The sequence below is a fragment of the Molothrus ater genome, chromosome 2 (genome assembly GCF_012460135.2).
Source record: "Molothrus ater isolate BHLD 08-10-18 breed brown headed cowbird chromosome 2, BPBGC_Mater_1.1, whole genome shotgun sequence".
NCBI lineage: Eukaryota > Metazoa > Chordata > Aves > Passeriformes > Icteridae > Molothrus > Molothrus ater.
The window spans coordinates 948,347-970,044 of record NC_050479.2 but is presented as its reverse complement, the minus strand read 5'-3'; the positions used below and the strand labels follow the sequence as shown (position 1 = coordinate 970,044).

Below are 21,698 nucleotides of genomic sequence, written 5' to 3'. Positions count from 1 at the left end.
GGTGCTGGTCTGCAGGTCCCAGATCTGCACCTCCCCTCCCTCTCCAGCTTTGCAGATCTCTTGAATGATGTTTCTGTTCTTTTGACTCAGAGCTGTCCACAGAGCAGTGCAGGTGGTAGCACATCAGTAAAGACAATTTAACCATAAAATTCTGGCCCCTTGAGAAAGTTTTTGTCTTTGGTCCTTTTCTTCCTCTCTTTTCTTTTCCCCCCTTGGAGGCTGCTCCCAGTTTGTGGTATCCCCATAAGACCTCTGTGTTTTAGTTGTGTTGCACATCAGAGAGGGGTGGCTTGCATAGCTGGCCAGCACCAGAGTATTCCAGAAGAATCTGAGCTCTCTTGGAGCCATCACTTCTGACAGGGTCCCTGCTCTGCCCGAGAGCTGAGTCAGTAACCAGGGAGTGCCTGGCAAAGCCATGGTTGGATAATTTGTGTAGAATATCCAAAGTACATCTATTGGTGCTGTTGTTGCTAAAAGATTTTCCATTCCTGGTTTAGTAAGGAAAACCACTTTTTTTGATAGAAATGTGCTTTTTGAGTTCGGGTTGAAAGTTCAGGTTTACTCAGAGCTGACATTTCCCTCTGGTTTATTTTTCAGAAATGCAAGAAGATTGCTCAGAGCACTGATGATGTGATAGTGAACAAGCCTCACGTTTCTGATGAGGAGGAGGAAGAACGTCCTTTCTATAACCATCCTTTCAAGCTGAGTGAACCCAAACCTATTTTCTTCAATTTAAGTGTGAGTGCTACTTATATTTTTATTATTTTACTTATAAAAATATAAATAAAAATATATTTTGCTTATATTTCTATAAGTGCTACTTATATTTTTTAATATTTTACTTATATTTACTTTAAAAATAAGTCCTTGTTCTTCTTAAATAATGCATGTAATTCTGCAGAAATTTATCAAGGGTTGATAATCTTGGTGAAACTAGGAGTATTTTTTAATCAATTTAAAGGAACATTCCCAATTCCATCAAGATTAAATTGATAATCCAATTTTACCAATTGGTAATTGGCAAAATTGTGAGCAATTGTTTAAATGCATCTGGAAATCAAATGCTTTGATGCATGGGTTAGAATTTGTTTAAATTTTGTTGAGGTTTGGGGTGGTGGGTGGGGTTTTTTTTGTTTTATTTGGGGTGGGTGGTTGTGCCCATGAAAGTCTGTTCTGATTTTGCAGGATACAGAGCACTAAAAAAGCTTTAATATGCTCAGCAAAACCAGAAATAACATTCCTGGTTGTGTGTATAAATAGGTGGAGCTTGTGCTGTACACAAAATAAGCAGTAGTGCACATTTACATAAGGTGTACATAATGGATTTAGAGTTGATATTACATTGTTAGAGAAGGCTACAGGGAAACTGAAGAAACCTTGGAATTCTTGCAGGCTCTGAGGAGGAGTGAATGCTCTGCAGTGCTTATGGGCAGCTCTGCCTCTTGGTCTTGCTTTTGACCCTTGCAGTTTTTCAGTTTTGTTCCTTCTCTCTCCTAACCCATTCCCATCCATACTCCTAGGAGTTGATCCAGTATTATCCAGTGCTGCCAGCTGTGTTTGCCTCTTGGAAGGGAACCTGGCAGGGATTTCTGCAGGTTTTTAATGAATTAACAACACCAAGCAAAACAAGGCCATAGACATCATCTGCTCAGAGACTCAGGCTGCTGCTAAAAATAGGCCAGGATGGAAACCCAAATGCTGAGAGCTGTTTTCTCTCCACTCATGGGCAGCTTTTGATCACAGGCAGTGTTCTGCTGCCCAGGATTTTCACCCTTTCCATACAAAATACCTGGTGGTTGTCCTCGATGTGAATGGGGTCAGCTGGGAGAGGAGGGTTGGGGATTTTGGGTTGCTGAAGTTGTTTTTAGGGGTTTTTCATCTTCTCTGATAGCACAATTTGTGGGTCACTTGTGTGTTTTTAGGGCTGTGCCAAAAGGATGAATTATAAAGGCTTACTACTGTAAAGTAAAACCCAAATCCCGGGTGTTTGCAACAAAACCACCTCACGACTCATGGGTGTTTCCAAGCCTGAACTTCTTCTCATTTTATTTCTTTCAGACTCCCAGCATAAAACCAGCACCACCACCCCAACCAAAAAACCAGGTCAGCCTGTCCAAGGAATTCCCTGTGTCCTCTGGGTCTCAGCATAGGAAGAAGGAGGCAGACAGTGTGTATGGAGAGTGGGTTCCCGTGGACAAGAACGGCAAAGACGACGGCAAGGACGACGTTTTCCCCAAGCCAGCCATTGAGGTAAGGAAGGCAAGGAGAGCATATCATGTAAGAAAGCCAAAACCATCACCTGGGCAGTCTGGTACCCAACTGCAGTCTGGGAAAACAAAAAAGGCACTTAAAAAGGTAACACTGCACTAAGCTGAGGAGCTGAGCTCTGCACATGGGGGTGCTCACGTGAAGCAGCCTGCACCCATCCTGCTTCTGGCAGCTGGTGGCTTCTTGGTCTCAACAGAATTTAAACTGTAGCTGGAAGGTGAAAAAACTTCCCCGTTCAGTTTCCTGCAGAGGTTAATTGATAATACCTTGAGATTTGCACAGTACGATGTAGTGCTAATTAAAATTGTCCCACCAGTCTTAGAGCAAGAACATCACACTGGAATGTAATCAATTAAAAATTGAAAGTCACTTCCTCTGGATGTATTCATTTTTTTAGCTTTCCAGTCATATTTTCTCCAATGGCTGTCTTGCACGTGGCCTTCCAAAGGAGAATCTAATTGTATGGATAATGAACTAAAAACACCAAAGCAAGTGTTTTTCCCCTTGAAATTTCTTCTAAAGAACATTTCTGGGGGCTGTTGTAATTAGGTAAATTAACTATTTAAGAGAGATGTTAGTATTTTTAAGTGTGTGTTGCCTCAGTGCACCTGCAGCCTTGTTCTCACACCTTCCAGAGCCAAACCCCAAAGCCTCCCCATCAATTTCTGACAAAGCCATCTCAGCACTTGGTGCATTTTGTTTTTCAAGACCTTTCTGATACTGCTCAGTTCACTCCCTGAGGCACAGGAGGGAATTTTCTTCTGGCTCTTCTACAACACCAAAAGCACAGAGGATATAACTTAGCCAGCATTTTCATGGAATCCCTCAGAATTTGATGGTTGGGCACCCAGTTCCTCAGCACAGGTGGGAGCTGCACTTTGGGCTCTCCTGCTCCAGTAAAACCCTGAGATGTTTGTGCAGAATGTCATTCCCAGTTTCATTGCAGTAAATATATTTAACATAACTTCCTTTCCTTTCTGTTGTGTGTACCATTATAAATGCCTGTAACTATGTTGTCTGTTTTTACATTTTGTAAATAAATACTTTTATTTGCCTTTACCTTAACTTGGTTTGTGTTAAGGGTGATTTCAGGGGTGTTAGCTCCCAGCAGGCTGTTCCACCCATCCCCTGGGCTTTGGGGAGTGCAGGTACAGAGCTGCTGTGTGTTTCTCCAGGGAGCCTGACAGGTAACACAGTGCTTCTCTGCTTAATTCTTTCGTGCTCAGGAGGACTCTGTGCTGGAAATGGCTCCCTTGGAGCAACATGAGGCAGATCAGCTCCCTTGCTGGGGGAGTAGAGAGCTGGGGGTGCTTGGAACTTAACTTTCCCCTAGAATTGACCTCCATTTGTTGTTGCTGATTTTGCAATACTGTGACAGTTCTGGTGCAAGTCCTGGCATGAAACCCCACACAATTGCTTTTGTTGCTGTGTTCTAATTCACATATTAGCTATGGGCTTGGTCTGAACTGACCCTGCTGGTACAGTACAGCTTGTTTTAATAAAACATTAAAGGAGTTGTGTGGGGCAGTAGGAGATGGAGGGGAAGGTCTGGAGTGATCTGAGGGCTCATCTTGTCTGTGGCAGGCAGAGACCTCTGAGGAAGGAGTGTCTGGAAGTGTAGAGTGCCAGTCCCAGGTGACTTGTGCTGAGTGCTGGGATCTAAGGATGCAGTCAGAGCATTCTTGGAGCTCCAGAGGGTGTAAAACACCTGCTTTTTATTTGCTTCAGTATTAGTGATTTGTGGGGGCAGGTCTGAGAAAGGGGATCAGGCAGGAGAGCTCTGGCAGAGGGCAGCACCTCACCCCCACCTGTTCTCCTTGACTCAGGAATAACAACAACAACCTCTCATACCTCGAGCAGAGATGGGTTTTTTTCAAGATCCAGGTCTTGGCATAACACAGAGCCCTGATGGTCTCGAGTGGAGAAGTGTTTGGGAAGGAGCCCAGCAGGGAGTGTTGCTAGGCCCCAGTAAAGCACTAACACACCTCTTTGGCATGGCAGTGGTCCCCTGTGCTTTCATGGACTGCTTCCATGCCTTGGTGTATTGCTGGATTGAAACCTTTGGTGAGTAGAAGAACTTTTATTTATCTCCTAGACCAGGTTCATTAACAGAACATTAAATCATTATTTTAAGTATGTGAGAGAAACTTGAAAACTTAGCCAGTGTGCATTTGAAACAGGCATTTTTACAACCTTGTTGTTGTGTGAGGGAGTTGTTAGATAATATTTCAATTCTTCTTGTGCCTTTTTTATGTTCTGTGTGACAAGAAATGAGCCCTGAACTCAGTCCACAGACACCTGGGACTTGTGGGATTTTAGTTCTGTTTTGGTCAGTGCCAGATATTCCAGCAATGATCTTCCCAATAGAAACATTTTTGTCCTAAACACCAGCAAAAAAAACCCATCTTAAAATCGGATTTAATAGAGCACAAAAGCAATTCCTGTGTTTGGTGCCATTGTAGGTGTTCATATCTATCTCTTCAGTATTTACTGAATTCTTGACCAGGTTCCTGGGACAGGGTTTGTGGTTTAACAGTGTTTGTTTTGTTCAGCTGAGTCAATTTTGAAGGAGTTTCAGTTTCTCTTCCTGGCCCTTTAGTACAAAATGTGTTACAGGTCGAGGTTGTGGCAGCAAAAGAGGCAAGGCTTTTACAAAGCAGATGAAAATGAAGTTTAGGGTAACCCATCACCTTGATGTGTGTGTGCCAGCTGCATTTCTGATTATTGGGTTTTTCTGTGCCTCAAACTGTCCCAGCCCTTCCAGCTTCTGTCACATCTCAAGAAATTCCATTTGTCTTTGCACCCTCTTCCCTTCCTGCTTTCCAAACAGAATGATCCATAATGCACATCCTTGGAGGAGCAGGGCCCAGGGATTTTATAAAACAGCTGCACAGCAGCCAGAATTCATTACAGCCCCAAATGTTGTGGATTTCTCTTCCAAGGCTTTGCCCAGAGTGAAGGATTGGAGAGAGCTCCTTTGTGTATTTCATATTTTCACCAAGTCACTCTGCAGTGTCATTTCAAATTTATTTTTCTTTATATTTTACTGCAGCTCAGCAGCACAGATTTAGATATTTTTTTCCAAAGCAGTGAATTCTGTGAGCTCACAGCCTGGTTTTACAGGATCCCTGAGGCTGGAAAAGCCCCGTGGGCACCTTGTCCCCAGCCCAGAGCACTCAGTGCCACCTGCAGGGGACACCTGCAGGGCTGGGCACTGCAAAGCTCCCTGGGCAGCCCCTGCCAAGGCCTGAGCTCCCTTTCCATGGGCAAATTGCTGCTGCTGTCCAAGCTGAGCCTGCCCTGGCCCAGCCTGAGGCCGTTCCCTCTGCTCCTGTCCCTGTTCCCTGGGAGCAGAGCCCGACCCCCCCGGCTGTGCCCTCCTGGCAGGGACTTGTGCAGAGCCACAAGGGCCCCTGAGCCTCCTTTGCTCCAGCCCCAGCCCCTGCCCAGCTCCCTCAGGGATTCTGCAGCCCCTGCCCAGCTCCCTCAGGGATTCTCCAGCCCCTGCCCAGCTCCCTCAGCCCCTCCTGGGGCTCCAGCCCCTTCCCCATTTTCATTCCCTTCTGGTTTAGGCTGGAGATGAACATTTGTAACACTAAAGTCAAGATTATGGAGTGCATCTGATTCATGCTGGAATTACTTTTTACAGACAAGCTGTAGTCGTACTTAATAGCAGAGTGCTCATGTGAACAGCTCTGCATGAATTTTTAGTTAAATTGCATTTAATTCTGTTGGTTAAGAAGATCTCATTGCACAGTAAAATGCTTCTCTGTTTATTACACACCAGAATTTTTTTGCGACACCAAAATTTTTCGTGACTTATTTTCTATTTCTTAGAAAATAAGTCATTGGATATTTTGTGTGTGCAGGTGATTTTAAATTACCAGGGTGTTACAGTTTAAATTCAGATTTGTCTTTGTCCAGGAAAGCCCATCTTGTGTGGATCTAAGTGGTCCCAGGACTTCCATCACGTTGCCTTTTTCTTTGTCAAACCAACAATTCACTCTGTAACCCCACTTGGTGATATTGATTCTCCAGTAGGTTTTTCCAGCTCAAGTGGTCACTGTTTGTCTCTGCTGTGTTTTTTCAAATGCTCTTTTTCCTCCTAGTGTGTGGACATAACCACAGCCATGAACGACAGAGCAGTGGCCCAGAAGAGGCTCAATGAGAACTCCTTTGACCTGGAGGCCATGTGCATGCTGAACCGGGCACAGGAGCAGGTGAGCTGGGGCCTTCAGCAGCATCTGGGGGAGCTGGAGGCAAATCGGGGCTTTCCTTTCATGGCAGCTGGTTCTCCTCTCCTGTTTCTGTTTGGAAACCCAGCTGTGGGCCAGTGTTTCAAAGTTCTGCACTTCTGACACTGAGTTTTGATGAGCTCCTTTGTGTATTCCACGTTTGCACCCAAGTCACTCTGAAACATAGTTTAAAATTTAATTTTCTTTAAATTTTATTGTAGTTTAGCAGCACTGACGTAGGTGATTCTTTCCAAAACAGTGGATTCAGCAGTTCTGGGGATGAGGAGACCCTGAACTGGCTGGAGCTGGAGCTCAGGTTTCAGGGTGACCATTCAGATGCTCAGATTTTGGTAGCACCCGCTTTCACCTGAGCGTCAGTGAGCACACCAAATCCCAACAACGTGCTCTGAAAATTCCTGAGGGGTGCAGAGGGGTTGTGGGGCTGTCAGTGCTGGTCTCAGTGTGTATTTTCCTGTTGCAGATCGATGCCTGGGCTCAGTCCAACTCCATCCCCGGGCAGTTCACGGGCAGCACCGGCGCGCAGATCCTGTCCTCGGACGAGCTCACCAACAGCGGGCCCCAGGCGTGGATCCGAAAGGTAGAAGTGACACAGCCACTGCTGTCCCAGCAGTGACCACTCTGACAGCAGCCAAGGATTGCCCAGTGCACCACGAGTGCCTCTCCCTGTGGCAGAGCATGTGCCCAGTGCAGCAGGCTGGGCTCAGTCCCTGTGCCCCGGTGTCAGCGGCGAGGTGTGACCGGCCAGACACGGCCTGCCACTGCCAGGACACTGCTGTGCTGCTGTGCTGGCAGTGGCACATCCCTCCCTGCCTCCCTGGCACTGGCACATGCCAGGCAGGGTTGATCCTGCTGCTGCTGAAATCAGGTTTTTGTTATCGGCTTCAGCAAACCAAGGTCCAAACTGCCCTTGGGTTTGCCTTGGTTCTCTCTGGTTGCTCCTTTGCCTCTCTCTGCATCACCAGGGTTTTCTGGGAGCAGGAGTTGCAGTTGATAAGTTCCTCTCACTCTGATATCATTGAGATACAGTGCAGTAGTTCCCTGTTGCTGTGGGTTATCACTGGCTGATTTTGGGGTGTGCTGCGTCCTCCATCCGTGTGTTTTGTACATTCAGTTACTCAAGCTGCACCTTTGCCTGTGAGCACTGTTCTGGTGCTCTGTCAGGAAGGAGATCTGAGGAGTTCAAGCAGCATCCACCTTCCAGGCACAAGGAGTAAGGAGTTGAGCTGGTCAGCGTGGCAGGTGCTGCAGTTGAGTCTGTGTCAGCTTGGGTTGGGACACCCTCCAAGCCGGGAGGTCAGATTTGAGGCTTAGGTGGAATTTTCCATAAAAGTTGGTGTCAGCTGAACACAAAAGTCTGGAATCACAATGTCCTGAAAATAGAAACATTTTTTGCCAGGATTCACTAACTTGGTTTTCCACTTCATATAGCCAAGCAGTGCAGAGAGCCAGGGAGCACAGATTTGAGTCACTGGCCAGATGGGAATCTTCTGGGATCTTGGCAGTGTTAATGCAGAATGTGGATGATAAAGTCTGATTTTAACAGCTATGAACAGCTGAGATTGTAGCAAAATGCTGCCTTTGCTGAAGACAATCCTTGTTCCTGGCAGAGGGAGCTGTGAAGCCCAGGGATGTGTTGGTGAGGAAGGAGCTTTCCCACTGAGGGGCTTGGGAAGGAGATCAGCAGGGCTGTGAGGGGAGGGAGCTCCCTGTCTGCAGCACCTGGGATGGGTCCCCAAGGCCCTGGAAAGGGAGCAGCTCTGAGCAGCTCTTTCCCAAACCTCCTCCCTGGGCTCTCCTGTGATGGCAGTGGCAGGAGGGGCTGCTCACAAGGGTGAAGTGGAAAGGGCCTGGTGAGATTTACCTGTCCTCCAGCTTCACTCTGGGATCTGCTTTAAAGCAGCCCAACTGAACAAACCAAAATTACAGCCAAAAAAAGAAAACCAGATACAAGCCAAACAAAATGCTTCAAGGGAAGAGAATGGGAGAAGAGTGTGGTCTGTGCTTGACACAACTGCTGCAAGGAGCAGAGGAATGTTGGAACATTTTGCTGGCTCTGGGCTCAGTGAGGCAGCAGCAGCAGCAGCTCTCGTGCCCTGCCCAGAGCTGGGAATGTGCTGTGCTCACAGTGCAGGCTCTGGGGCTGGGCACACAGGAGGCTCCTGCTGGCAGCAGGAGGAGTTGGAGGGGAGGGAGGCCAGGACAAAGTCCTCTCCCTGCCCTGGCACTCCTCAGCTGCTCTCCTGCTCTGCCAGGAGGGCCCAGAGCTGCTCAGAACGCCCTGGGCTCCAGGAATGGTGGGAATCCTCACACAGCTCCATGTGGAGTCCTGCTGTGGCTGCAGGAGGGTTTCACAGGAAGGAGCAGGCTCGTGGCTCTGAGTCCATGTTCTGTTTCTCAGGGCCAGGAACACAAACCAGCCATGAAGTGCAAAGTACTGGTTGTGTGTTACTTGGACACCTGAAATCCCGTGACAATGAGCAGTTACTAAGTCAGGCTTGTGCTCCCTTTTTGGCATAAAAACTGTGTCTTAACATAAAAAACTGGTATTTTTCCCTCAGGCCAGGAGTTGGACTCTGATCCTCATGGGTCACTTCCAACTCAGGGTGCTCTGTGTTTCTGTGGGTTTATCTGCCAGCAGGGCTGTGCAGCTTCCTGGGGGATGCTGTGTCTGTGAGTGAGTGCACATTTCTGGCTGTTTGCTGAAGGCATTTCCCTTGGGACTTTGCCATGGGAGGAGCTGGGGCCATCCAGCACAGACTGAGCCTGTGGCAGCCACTCCATCTGGGTCTGAGGAAAGAAGGAAATGGAGCAGGCACAGGCACTGGGTGTGACAGAGGTCACCACAACACCAGCAGAGCGGCTCAGGAGGGCAGCAGGGCACTCGGGGAACTTGTTTGCTGAGCTCTGTCTTCACTTTGCATTTTGTGGATTTCACCTTTCCTTGTCCTTTCCCAGTGACTCTGGAGAGGAAATGTGCACTCAAAGCAGACTCAGAATCTCAGTTTGGGAATTAGGAACTGCAGGGTTTCATGTGGAGCACTGGGGTGGGGACACTAAGTAGCAATAAGGTTTATGGTTTTAATTCCTGGACTAATTAATTCTTGGTGTTTATGTGCAGGGGCCTGAGCAGGGTCCATAAAAGCGTGATGTAGTGTTAGGTTTAAAAAATTTATGAACAATCTCACCTTTCTCTTTGAAAAAGTGGCTTCTGTTTCAGTTTGTCACCATCAGTGTAATCAGTTCACAAATGTGACTCATCTTTTCTGAAGGTTGCTTCTATTTTTATTCCCTTTTTCCTTCCAAACACACTGTGCTGCTGAAGAAATGGCAGAGCATGTGGTCAAATATTTTTTGTTTCTCCAAGCAAATTCTGTTGAGGTCTATTTACTCCCCCTTTCCCAGACTCACCCCTTGGTTCTGGATTTATCAGCTCAATTCTGGAGCCTGAACTTGCTCCCCAAACCCAGGGTTGTGCTCAGGGGTGGCCCTGGGGAGCTGCTGGGTCACTCACTTGTGCAGAAAGTTCTGGAAAGTGCAAACCTCCCTTCCATTCTCGCAGGCACAAGGAGCTTTCCTTGGGAGCCAGGCTCAGCTGGCAGGGCAGAGCAGCTCTGTGCTCACCAGGGACTGGATCTTGGCAATGAGGAATTGTTCCCTGGCAGGGTGGGCAGGCCCTGGCACAGGGTGCCCAGAGCAGCTGGGGCTGCCCCTGCATCCCTGGCAGTGCCCAAGGCCAGGCTGGGCACTGGGGACAGTGGGAGGTGTCCCTGCCATGGCAGGGGTGGCTCTGGGTGGGCTCTGAGGTCCCTCCTGACCCAGCCCAGTCTGGAATTCCATGATTCCACCGCTGGTGAGTTTGTTGGACTGGCTGCTCCCTTTCCCAGCCGTCCCCTTGTCCCTGCTGTTGCCAGGAGCTCTGAGCAGCACCTGCAGGTGCTTGGGAGCACAGGGCTTGTGAGGCATCTCCTGGGCTGCTTCAGCAAGGGATTCCTGCTGCTGCCTGTGGGGAGGACTGGGAGTGCTGCTGAAAGGGCCAGAGCCTCTTCCAGTTCAGCACCCAGCCCAAATTCCCTTGCTCAGGATCCCTGCAAGGAGCCACAGGGACCAGGTTGTGACCAGAGCTCCATCCAGGAGCGCTTGGAGCTCCCAGGGATGCCAGGCTGGGATTGTTGGGCTGTGCAGGGCCAGGAGCTGGACTTGGATGGTCAGGAGATGCTGGGGTTTAATGGGAAATTCTGCCTGGCAGAGTTTTTCCAAAGTGATGCTTGTTCCTGGAACTTGAACTTCCTTGGAGTTCAGCCTTTAGTCCTGCCCTGAGCTGCCACCCCTGCCTTCAAGGCTTTGTTGTCTTTGCTTCCTAAATTGTTGCTCCAAAGAGTCAGCCTGAAGAATCTGCAAGAAAGTTAATTAGAACTGCTCTAAAGCCTCTGAAGAAATCAGGTTTTACCTTCTCTTTAAAGCAAGTGCTGACACAAGAATGTGGCTCTTGAGTGTCTCCGTGTGTTGGCAGAATGGAAGTGGGATTTCATGGAATTTAGAGCTCAAAATATAAGGAAAAAAGTATCAAATTGTCCTGCAGGCTCCCTCAAATTAAGATCAATGAATGAAAGAGAAATGCTTTTGTAAATAATGAGGTAGTTCTGACAGCAGTAACCAAATGCTCAGAAACCTGGGGATTCTTGTATTCCATCCCCTTTAATTTGGATCTGCAAAGGTCCAGAGCTGCTCAGGAGTTTTTGGGAGACTCACCCTTGGATGATTTTTAAAATGAGAAGAATTGTGCCTCTTGCTTCCCTGCTTTTGTGAACATTTCCGTTGCTTCTGTGGTTTTCAGTGAATTCCCAGCACCAGTTTTACCCCCACTCATTAAATCATGGGCTGAGGGAAGTTGTCTGTTACTAAACTACAAAAAAAAAAAAAAATACAATGTGCAGGTGGCATTAGAGGTTTACATTCACTCTATTATTAAAAAGAAAAAAAAACAACAAAAAACCAAAACCAGAATCAAAATGCAGGAACCTTTTCCTTGCTGCAGACATTTGCTTCCTCAGTGACCTGAGTCCAAGGGGGCTTCTCCTGGCTCCTTTCCCACTGGTACCAGGATTCCTTCCCCATGCCTTTTGGTGGGATGCACAAGTATTTGTGTGTTCTAGAATTAAATTATTATTAATAATAATTGTTATTAATAATAATGAATGTGTAAGTCATGGTTCTGTTGGCCACATTGAAGAGTCAGCACAAAGTTCCGGCTGCAGTTGCCCTCCAGGATCCTGAATTCACCACGGAAGGGATGCTTTAACAAACAGCCCTTGGGAACCTAGAACTTCCCAGTTCCAGTTTCTGGAGTTTGTTCAGGCTCTGCTAATTCCTCTGCAGGAGCTCAGGGCTCTGAGCAGGACCAGGACATGTTGGTTCTGCTCTGTCCTTGCTCCTGAGCCAGGCTGTGTCCGGGTGTTTGGGAAAGCCGAGGGAGCCGCAGTGACCTCAGCAGGAGCTTGCGCTGTGTCCTTTGTGAACTGAACACACCCCGTGGTGCTGCAACAGCCAGGGAGCCAAACCTGCAGCCAGCAGGAGCCAGCCCAGCTGCAGAGCCTGCAGGGAGCTGCTCTTGCAGGGTGTTCCTGGAGAAGAGGGGAGGAGGGAGTGGGAGCTGAGGGAAGGGCTGTGGATGCTGTGTCTGAGGGGCTGGCTCGGCACCAGCCCCAGCTCTGCTCCTCCAGCCTCGTGGATCCGTGGGGATCCACACAGGGATTTCCTGGCCCGGGCAGAGCCTCCAGCAAGGCTTTCCTGCCACACTGGTGCCAGCCTGCAGCGAGGGGCCGGGCACAGACGTGTGCAGGGAATCCCTGAGGAACACACGCTCTGCCAAAGGGAGCCCTGTGGCCCTGTTCCCTGCAGGAGGAGAGCGGGCCCTGGGAGCCCTGGGAATGCAGGAGCCCTCAGTCCTGCCCTGGTGACAGCCCCAGGCCCGTGCTGAGCTCCAGGAGCTCCCAGGATGCCCAGGCTGGGGTTGCTGGGCTGTCTGTGCAGGGCCAGCGCTCGGAGCCCGTGGTGCCGATGGATCCCTTCCAGCTCAGGACACGTGTGGCTCTGTGACCTCTGGGGAGCTCCTGCCCTGGCAGGCGCAGCTCCACGGGCGGCGGAGCCCCGAGGCTGTGTGGGTGTGCCCGGGCAGCGAGCCAGCCCTGCCCGGCTGCGTGGGGCAGGCCAAGCCAGGCTCTGCTGTGATGGAAATGCTTGACTTGCTTTGGGGTCAGCGGGGGGGCACGAGAGATGATAGTTCACAGAATAACCTGTGAACTTTCACCCCTCTATATGGAAACTTGTTTCAGGGTCAAATCCTTGTAGCCGCCTTCTTGCCACGGTCAGTGCCAGCCCTACTATTCACAACACTGCGGCCAGCGAGGCCTAGGTACGTAACATTTAAGGAGTTTTTACAGTTCTTTACATCAAAGCAGATGTTTAAACTTTCTGTTGATAAGCTTTCACCGTTTAACAACTTTTGTTAATGCTCATTTGAAAGAATGTGACGACTGCTGCTGCTAAACTGGGGGGCCAAGCGCCTTTTTCCGTTAAAATCAAGAGAGGGGAAAGCAAAAGCTGTTTGTTCCATGTGGAATTTCAGAGTAGAACTTGAATGTGCAACTGCTGTGTAATGAATCAGGTGGGGAGAGGTTTTTTTTTTTAGATTTAAATCCGCCTAAACAGCCTGTGAATGTCATGACTAAATGTGCTTGTGTTCTGTTGGACGAGGAGGTGCCCTGGCACAGCTGTGCCGGGATCAGTTCCCACTTCCCGAGCTGAGGACATCTCTGGGATCAGAGCAGAGTCTTTAGAGCCTTTAGAGTCTTTAGGTTGTTGCTTGGTTAAACACATCTGTCTGCCAAGGGTCACTGCCACTTTGGGATCACCTTAGACTTTTCCTAAGTTGTTCTTTTTTGCCAAACATTGATTTGTGTCTCGTGTGTCCGCGTGAATTCCGGGTTCCACGCACTGGTTTGGGCTAAAAATCCACAGAGCTCAGGTGGATTTTTTTTTTTTTATTTTGATTTTTTAATTGAGTCTGTGAAAAATTGTTAGAAACATTTTTTTTTGGAAGTTCCCACTTCTTACTTAAAATCCCAGCGCTAACTTTAGGCCTTGTTTTACTTCTCTTTTTCTGGATAGGATCAGTTCTTAAGAGCAGCCCCTGTAACTGGAGGAATGGGAGCTCAGCTGATGAGGAAGATGGGCTGGAGAGAAGGAGAAGGCCTTGGGAAGAACAAGGAAGGCAGCGTTGAGCCCATCATGGTGGACTTTAAGACAGATAGAAAAGGTGAGTCCTGGAGTCCTGCCTCGGGGATGTTTGTGGCTGCTCAGCTGCCTGCAGAGGCCCCTGGGAGCAGGAGGTGTTGTCTGGGGGGCTTCACTGGCACATGGAACAGGTTCTGGGATTTTACCTCGGGTTTGCCAAGGCCTGGAGTCAGCCCAGAGCTTTGTCCTCGTGGAAAAGCTGCAGTGGTGGCTCTGGAGAAAGTGGCTGGAGCAGGAGCGGGGTAGAAGGTGGAATAGAGGGGTCAGAGTTCCAGAGGGGTCAGTGGGCACAGAGCTGAGAGCCCCCAAGCTGAGCTGTGCCAGTGACACACTCAGGGCTTTGGGGCTTCCCTGGCGATTCTGGTCCTTTCCCTGCTCTTCATCTCCAGCCTGGTCCTGCTGAAGGCAGCTCTGCTCATCCTCAGGGCTGCTTCCAGAGCAGCTTTAGCCTCCACTTTCCCTGGAAACCTCCCCTGTTTCCCATGGTTTCCTGTCCACGGCCACAGGGGAGAACTCTCCTGGTGCAGCAGAACCATCCAGTGCTGCTGCTCCTTCAGCTTGGCCACTGGGGTTTGTGTGCTGGGTGCTGCTGGAGATTCTCCATCTGAAACACCTTTTGCTTTAAATCCAAAATTCAGCAGTCAGGATTTCTAATGGAATTGTTCTGCTCTGCATGGAACAAAACAGCAACTCCACACTGACTGTGGGTCAGATTCCTGCTGTTCTAAAGATTTCTTCTGCACCAGGAACCTTCAACCCATCTCAAAGCAAGGGGTGGAAATACTCAGAATTTTCATTTCAAGGCCATTGGATGGGGCTTGGAGCAGCCTGGCACAGTGAAAGGTGTCCCCTGCCCATGGCACTGGATGGGCCTCAAGGTCCCTTCCCACCCAAACCATGCTGGGATTTCAGGGCTTGTGTTGGCTTTTGTCACTGCTCAGAACTGAGCTTGAATGGCCAAACCCCTCACGTGTTTTCCTTACAACCTTTCTGTGTAAAGAGAGAAATGAAACCCCAAAGGTGCCTGGTGGCAGTGACTGCTCCTCCTGGCCTGGGAGAGTCATCTGAGACCAGGGCCACCCTCCAGACAGCCCAGCTGGGCTTTGCATTTCCTGCTGGTGAAACTCTTCTGCTCATGTGCAGCCTCACCTGATCACTCCCACCAAAGCTGTGCCTGGATGCACAATTCCCTCTGCTCTTGGGCCACCCAGGTCTGTGGCACAGGGAGATGAGGGGCAGGAGGTGTCCTGCTCACAGACAAGCAGGAAACATGATTATATATTATATACTACATTACATGATATATATTGTATATTATATAATGTATATATAGTATATATCATATACTATAATATATATTATTTATTATTTTTATTATTATATATTATATACTATATTACATGATATATATTGTATATTATATAATGTATATATAGTATATATCATATACTATAATATAATTTATTATTTTTATTATTATATATTATATACTATATTACATGATATATATTGTATATAAATTATATAATGTATATATAGTATATGTCATATAATATATATTATTTATTATTTATTTTATATATAATACATATTTAGGACAAGGGATTATATATGTTATTATGTATTATCTATTTAGGGATTCTATATTGAGGACAAGTAGTTTTTCAGATATCTGTGTTCTTGGGTGATTAAATGGGTAAAACAAATACTCTTTTTTTTTTGTTTTAAACTTGTGTGTGGAGTTTTAAAGTCCACAGTGTTTGACAGGAAGGCTGTTATTAACCCACCACCCAGGTTTGTTTTGGAAGGAATTGATTATAGACATTTTTCAATGTAGAAAACAGTATTTTATTTTATAAATATTAGAGCTTATATTTTAATAATTATTAAAAGATCTATTTTAATAAATATGTATTTATAGATATAAACCAGCCCAAATAAAATACAATTCCTGGTCCCAGGAAGTGACTGAGGAGGCTGCAGCTTGTTTGAAATTCCCAGCTGAGGTCCCAGAGATAGGAGGTGGAGTGGAGTGTCAGGGGCTCAACAGCAGGGAGAGAGTTGATTGAGGAGGATGAGCATCCCTGGTAGGTTTGGGTGGAAAATTCTGTGCAGGGGGAAACCCTGAGCCTTTCCTTCAGTGACTGTCTCTGATGGCTTCGTGCCCCTTGGGAAGGCCCTGCTTAGGGATTGCAGGAATATTGGGGGGATTATCTGGTAAGGAGGGAAGGATTTTCCTGGAAAGCAAGAGAAACCCAAATGCCACCCACAAAAGCTGAAGGAGCAGGAAGACACTGGAAGCAATTGCAGTATCTCCCTGTCTTTATTCACCCAAGCCACAGCAGGAAAACTGGAGGTAAGAAACAAAGGAATATTGAAAGGTTGAGAGTGGCAAAATCCATGGGGAGAAACTTGAGTTTCTCTGGTGGATTGTCACTGGAATTTCAGACACGTCTGGCAAATCTTCAGTTCTTTCCTTGATCCTGTAAGGTTTTCAGAAGAGCAGTGCTGAGCTTTGGTGATTGCAGTGACTCCAGGAGAGCCTGTGCTCCCTGCAGCCCTCTGGGGCTGTTCCACTCTCTGCTGCTTTGCTCCCAGGGGCTGGAGCCCTGTAAATCCAGAGAGGACAAGGAATCCAGGTCTGCAGTGTCACTCCTGGCAGGAGGGGACACAGGGACATCTCTGGATAATGGGAATGGTCCCTGTGCTCCTGTGTCTGAGGCAAGCTGAAGGCAGGGGGTGACTCAGGGCTGCACAAAACAGTCAGAGAAGGTTCTTCAGTGTCTCCCTTGTTGATTGTTTCTCCAAAGAGGGCATGGGAAACCAGGTTTCCTTGGAAAACCAGGTGTTCTCTGCCTTGTGTGAGACTGCTCAGAGGTTTCTCCTCCTGGCTGCTTCAGAGTTTTCCTTGGGAAGAATGGGCTGAGTGAAATGGATGGAACAAGGTGGAGGGTTGAGAGCTGGGTGGGGTCTGCAGGTGTGATCCCTGTGATCCTCCAGGTGTGATCCCTGTGATCCTCCAGGTGTGATCCCTGTGATCCTGGTTGTGCTCTGCTGCTGCCTCAGGGGCCAGGGGCACATGGGGAGTGTCACTGGGAACAGGGAATGTCAGTGGGAATGGGGAATGTCAGTGGGAACAGAGAATGTCAGTGGGAACGGGGAATGTCAGTGGGAGCAGGGAATGTCAGTGGGAGCAGGGAATGTCAGTGGGCACAGGGAATGTCAGTGGGAGCAGGGAATGTCAGTGGGGAGCAGGGAATGTCAGTGGGCACAGGGAATGTCAGTGGGCACGGGGAATGTCAGTGGGAGCAGGGAATGTCAGTGGGAATGGGGAATGTCAGTGGGCACAGGGAATGTCAGTGGGCACAGGGAATCAGTGGGAGCAGGGAATGTCAGTGGGAGCAGGGAATGTCAGTGGGCACAGGGAATCAGTGGGAGCAGGGAATGTCAGTGGGGAGCAGGGAATGTCAGTGGGCACAGGGAATGTCAGTGGGCACAGGGAATGTCAGTGGGAATGGGGAATGTCAGTGGGCACAGGGAATCAGTGGGAGCAGGGAATGTCAGTGGGAGCAGGGAATGTCAGTGGGCACAGGGAATGTCGGTGGGCACAGGGAATGTCAGTGGGCACAGGGAATGTCAGTGGGAGCAGGGAATGTCAGTGGGAACAGGGAATGTCAGTGGGAACAGGGAATGTCAGTGGGAACGGGGAATCAGTGGGCACAGGGAATCAGTGGGAGCAGGGAATGTCAGTGGGCACAGGGAATGTCAGTGGGAACAGGGAATCAATCAGTGGGAGCAGGGAATGTCAGTGGGCACAGGGAATCAGTGGGAACAAGGAATGTCAGTGGGCACAGGGAATGTCAGTGGGCACAGGGAATGTCAGTGGGCACAAGGAATGTCAGTGGGCACAGGGAATGTCAGTGGGCACAGGGAATGTCAGTGGGCACAGGGAATGTCAGTGGGAGCAGGGAATGTCAGTGGGCACAGGGAATGTCAGTGGGCACAGGGAATGTCATCGTGCCTGTGTTGTTTGCAGGCCTGGTTGCTGTGGGAGAGAAGGCCCAGAAGAGGTCCGGCCATTACGTGGTGATGAAGGATCTTTCAGGTGAGTTCCCTGTCGGGAATGGCGCCGTTGCCAGGGGCTGGCTGGGCACTGACCCTGCCGTGTGTGTGTGCCAGGGAAGCACCCGGTGTCTGCGCTGATGGAGATCTGCAACAAGAGGAGGTGGACGCCCCCCGAGTTCGTGCTGGTGGACGACAGTGGGCCTGATCACCGCAAGCATTTCATCTTCAAGGTGGGTCTGGGCTGCCTGCCCCGGTGCTGCTTTCTCTGTGCCAGGGGTGAAATCCATGTTTCTGTTTGATAGAAACACCTCACGGGGCTGGCTGAGGATGGTGGAGCCGTCTCGGTGCTGGAACGTTCAAGTCCTGTTCCTGGAAAGGCCAAACCGAGTCCCTGGAGCACTTTATTCTGGGATCCCAGGGCTGGAGCCCCTCTGAGGCCAGGCTTGGAGAGCTGGGGGTGCTCACCTGGAGGAGGGAAGGCTCCAGTGAGGCCTCAGAGCTCCTTGCCGGCCCTAAAGGGGCTCCAGCAGAGCTGGAGAGGGACTGGGGACAAGGGCTGGAGGGGCAGGACACAGGGAATGGCTTCCCTCTGCCAGAGGGCAGGGCTGGATGGGATCTTGGGAATTAGGAATTCCCTGGCAGGGTGGGCAGGCCCTGGCACAGGGAGCCCAGGGCAGCTGTTGCTGCCCCTGGGTCCCTGGCAGGGCCCAAGGCCCCTGGGGCTTGGAGCAGCCCTGCACAGTGGAAGGTGTCCCTGCCACGGCAGGGGTGGCACTGGCTGGCCCGTGAGGTCCCTCCCAGCCCCGAGCACGGTGGGATCCCCTGCGATGTCCTTGCTGACAGGCAGCCGTGGGATCTGTGTCCCTAAAAAGGAGCTGCCCAGAGTGTGCCTGGGGCAGGCACGGCCCCCTCGCTAACCCCTGGTTCCCCCGTGCCAGGTGAGAGTCAATGGCAACGAGTACAGGCCCACCTTTGCCAGCCTTAACAAGAAGCACGCGAAAGCCACGGCGGCCACGGCGGCGCTGCAGGCCATGGGACTCGTACCAAAGGAAAGCATGGTCAATACCACCATGTTCAGGAGTGCCTCACACCGCTAAGCTTGGCTTTACTGGGACACTGGTTCTGAGCATTTTACTCTGCACAAGAAATGGTATTTGCCCCTCTCATGTTGTAAATACATCGGCGATTCCCACCTTGTAAAAACTGTACAGACACCCGCAGGTTTTTCTTTTGTACCATCCAAATGTATTTAAATCATACTTAGTTTTTGGTATGTTTATATTGTTTACATTAGTGATGTAATTATTTCTTAAACGACTAAATCAGACGACAGACTCTGGAGGCATCAGAAATCCAGACCCTTGGCTGAAGCTCCTGCAGTTCCTCTCCTGTCAGAGCGTTGACCCTTTCTTTGATACAGTTTTGTAGTGGCTGCAGGGTTCCCTGGGCTCGGGGAGGTGCTGGGGACACCCTGGGGCCGTGCCCGGGCGCTGCCCCTCGGTGCCACCCCAGGGCGGCCGGGGGCACGCGGGGGCTCGGGCACGGCCCGGCCTCCCAGCGGGGCTGCTCTTCCCAACCAGGGAATCCACTGCCTGACGCTGATTGTACGGATTTGTGGTTCATGTGAATTTTAAACTCTTTAACAAATCTACAACTGGATTTGGGGGGAGGGAGGGGGTAGAATGAAGCTTCAATTGTTGTACCCAACTTGGTCAATAAAGCAGCACAAGTTCATAATCTTCACCCCTGGTCAGTAAACGGTAATTGCAAGGGATGCCAAGCCAGGAAACAGGAATTTAAACACACCAAAATGCCTTCTGCAAGGAACACACACACGATACAGAAGTGGCTTTGTGAGGATTCCCAACAGCCACTGGGATGGCAGGAGCAGGTCTGGTGGTTTTTGTTTGTTTTGAACCTTTACAAAATAACTCCTTGGGCTGCAGTGTTAAGGATAAGCATCCTCTGCCCTCAAGGAGCGTGATCCAGAGTTTGGGCAGTTGGACAGCAGAGAGGATGTAGAAAGCTTTTCCTACTTTTTATTTTATTTTTTATTTAAGAAGCATTAATCTTTGATCTGTGTGCACGTGGGACTGGGAGGGGCAGTGCACCCTCCGGAGGGATCTGAGTTAGGAGCAGGCTGCCAGGATTCCTGCACTGGGGTCCTTCAGGTGCTTGTCCCAGGACAAGTCTTTGTGAGGGGTGAACCTGAGCTGGGTTTGGGGACAGAACAAACCCAGCCAGGCTGCTCAGGCCTCACGGGAGGGACCCTTTGCCATGGGGGTCCATGGAGCTGAGGAGTTCCTGGTGCCTGGAGCCGTGTGGGTCCCGTCAGTGTCACAGAACGTGGAGTCTCCTTGCTCTGCAGGGACAAGGGGTGGTGTTTCCTGGGCAGCAGGGAGTTGGGGTTGGTTCAGAGCCAGAAAAGCCCCTGTGAGTCTGTCCAAGCGCTCCGAAAATGCTTCAGTTGATCTTCATTTCATGGACGTTGTTGTCTTGAATTAAACTTTTTTCCCTTTGGCATCTCGCCTTCGGTCTCTGACTAAACGTGTGGAGCTTGTCCTGCAAGTGTTTGGGAGGTGTGGAATCCCAGCAAAGATGGGAGGAGGCACCCTGGGGGTGTCTGGCTCCATCCCAGGGCTGGAGCTGCTCCCTCCACTCTCAGTGGCCTGGCAGAGCTCAGACCCTGCAGCTGCTGAGGATTCTCCCCATGGCAGCTCAGACTCCTCAGCTGGACACCATCAAATTTGGGAATGTAGAGCCCCCTGTACTTGTTTGCTTCCTTTGTCTGTATCCCTGTTTCCCATGCATAAGGTAAACACCTGAGTTCTCTCCCAGCAGCAGAGAAATCCAGTCCCACTGAAGGCTCCATTTGAAAAATAACTACTCAGAAAGGTCTGCATGTCATGGCTTAAAGCTGGGGTTCTGTGTGTTCCCTGGAGCCACATGTCCTTCGGGAGCAGCCCTGCATCCTGGCAGCAGCTGGGCTTTGCTCCTGGGGCTGCCAGCTCTCAGCAGCTCTGTAAAGCCATGCTGGATCACCCAGCGTTCCAGCAGAGCTGCATCCCTGCTGGGGCCTGGGGCAGACAGAAAGGCTCTGGAGGCAGAGGAAGCTTTGGCTGGCCCAGGCTCAGGGGCTGCTCCGTGCCTGTGGTGGGTTTGTGGGGCTTTGCTGGGTGATCCCAGAGCCCAGGGGCAGCAGCAGGGAAAGCTGAGCTTTGCTGCCCACAGCTTCACTTCAGTAACAAACACCAGGTTATGGAAATACCCCTGGAGAGCACAAACACGAGTTGGTTCCACTTCCCACTCAGCTGTGGCATTCCCTGCTGCAGAAATGTGCTCAGCCAAGAGCTATGGAAAAGTGACACCCTCCCCAAAAGGCCTGGGAGCCTCTACCTGCAGGGAAACACTCAGAGCCTGGGCAGACCCTGCTCCTCTTCCTGTGTCTCTGTGATCCCCGGGGCTGGCCCAGCCCTGCCAGCCCATGCAGTGCCAGCTGTGCCCCATGGGCACCTTGTCCCCAGCCCAGAGCACTCAGTGCCACCTGCAGGGGACACCTGCAGGGCTGGGCACTGCAAAGCTCCCTGGAGGTGCCAAGGCCTGGCCACCTTTCCCTTGTGCCCAGGTGCTGCAGGCATTTGGTTCCTCCCCTTGTTCCCCTGCCCAGGCTGTGGTTTGTAGGCCTGGGGTGAGTGTGGGAGCTCTGACCTCCATTCCTCCCTGTGGAGTTTGAAGATCACCCCAACCCAAGGGGTGCCACACACCCAAGGTGCAGCTGCTGAGGGTGGCAGGGGGCTGTGAACAGTCTGGGAAGGG

At 50.0% G+C, this 21,698-nt stretch overlaps 1 protein-coding gene across 4 annotated transcripts in view; it reads left to right on the top strand.

The window, feature by feature from the left end:
* Positions 1-20,411, top strand: part of SON (SON DNA and RNA binding protein) — a 38,570-nt gene extending 18,159 nt beyond the window's left edge. For 2 of the 4 annotated variants that reach the window (XM_054514048.1, XM_054514047.1), the window contains exons 5-12: positions 598-738; positions 2,059-2,250; positions 6,378-6,488; positions 6,985-7,101; positions 13,692-13,839; positions 17,854-17,922; positions 17,997-18,112; positions 18,185-18,808. In XM_054514048.1, coding sequence (XP_054370023.1) covers positions 598-738; positions 2,059-2,250; positions 6,378-6,488; positions 6,985-7,101; positions 13,692-13,839; positions 17,854-17,922; positions 17,997-18,112; positions 18,185-18,799 — 1,509 coding nt within the window. In that variant the 3' untranslated portion in view covers positions 18,800-18,808. The other 2 variants (XM_036387920.1, XM_054514049.1) reach the window with 2 other exon arrangements.
* The last annotated feature ends 1,287 nt before the right edge of the window (positions 20,412-21,698 follow it).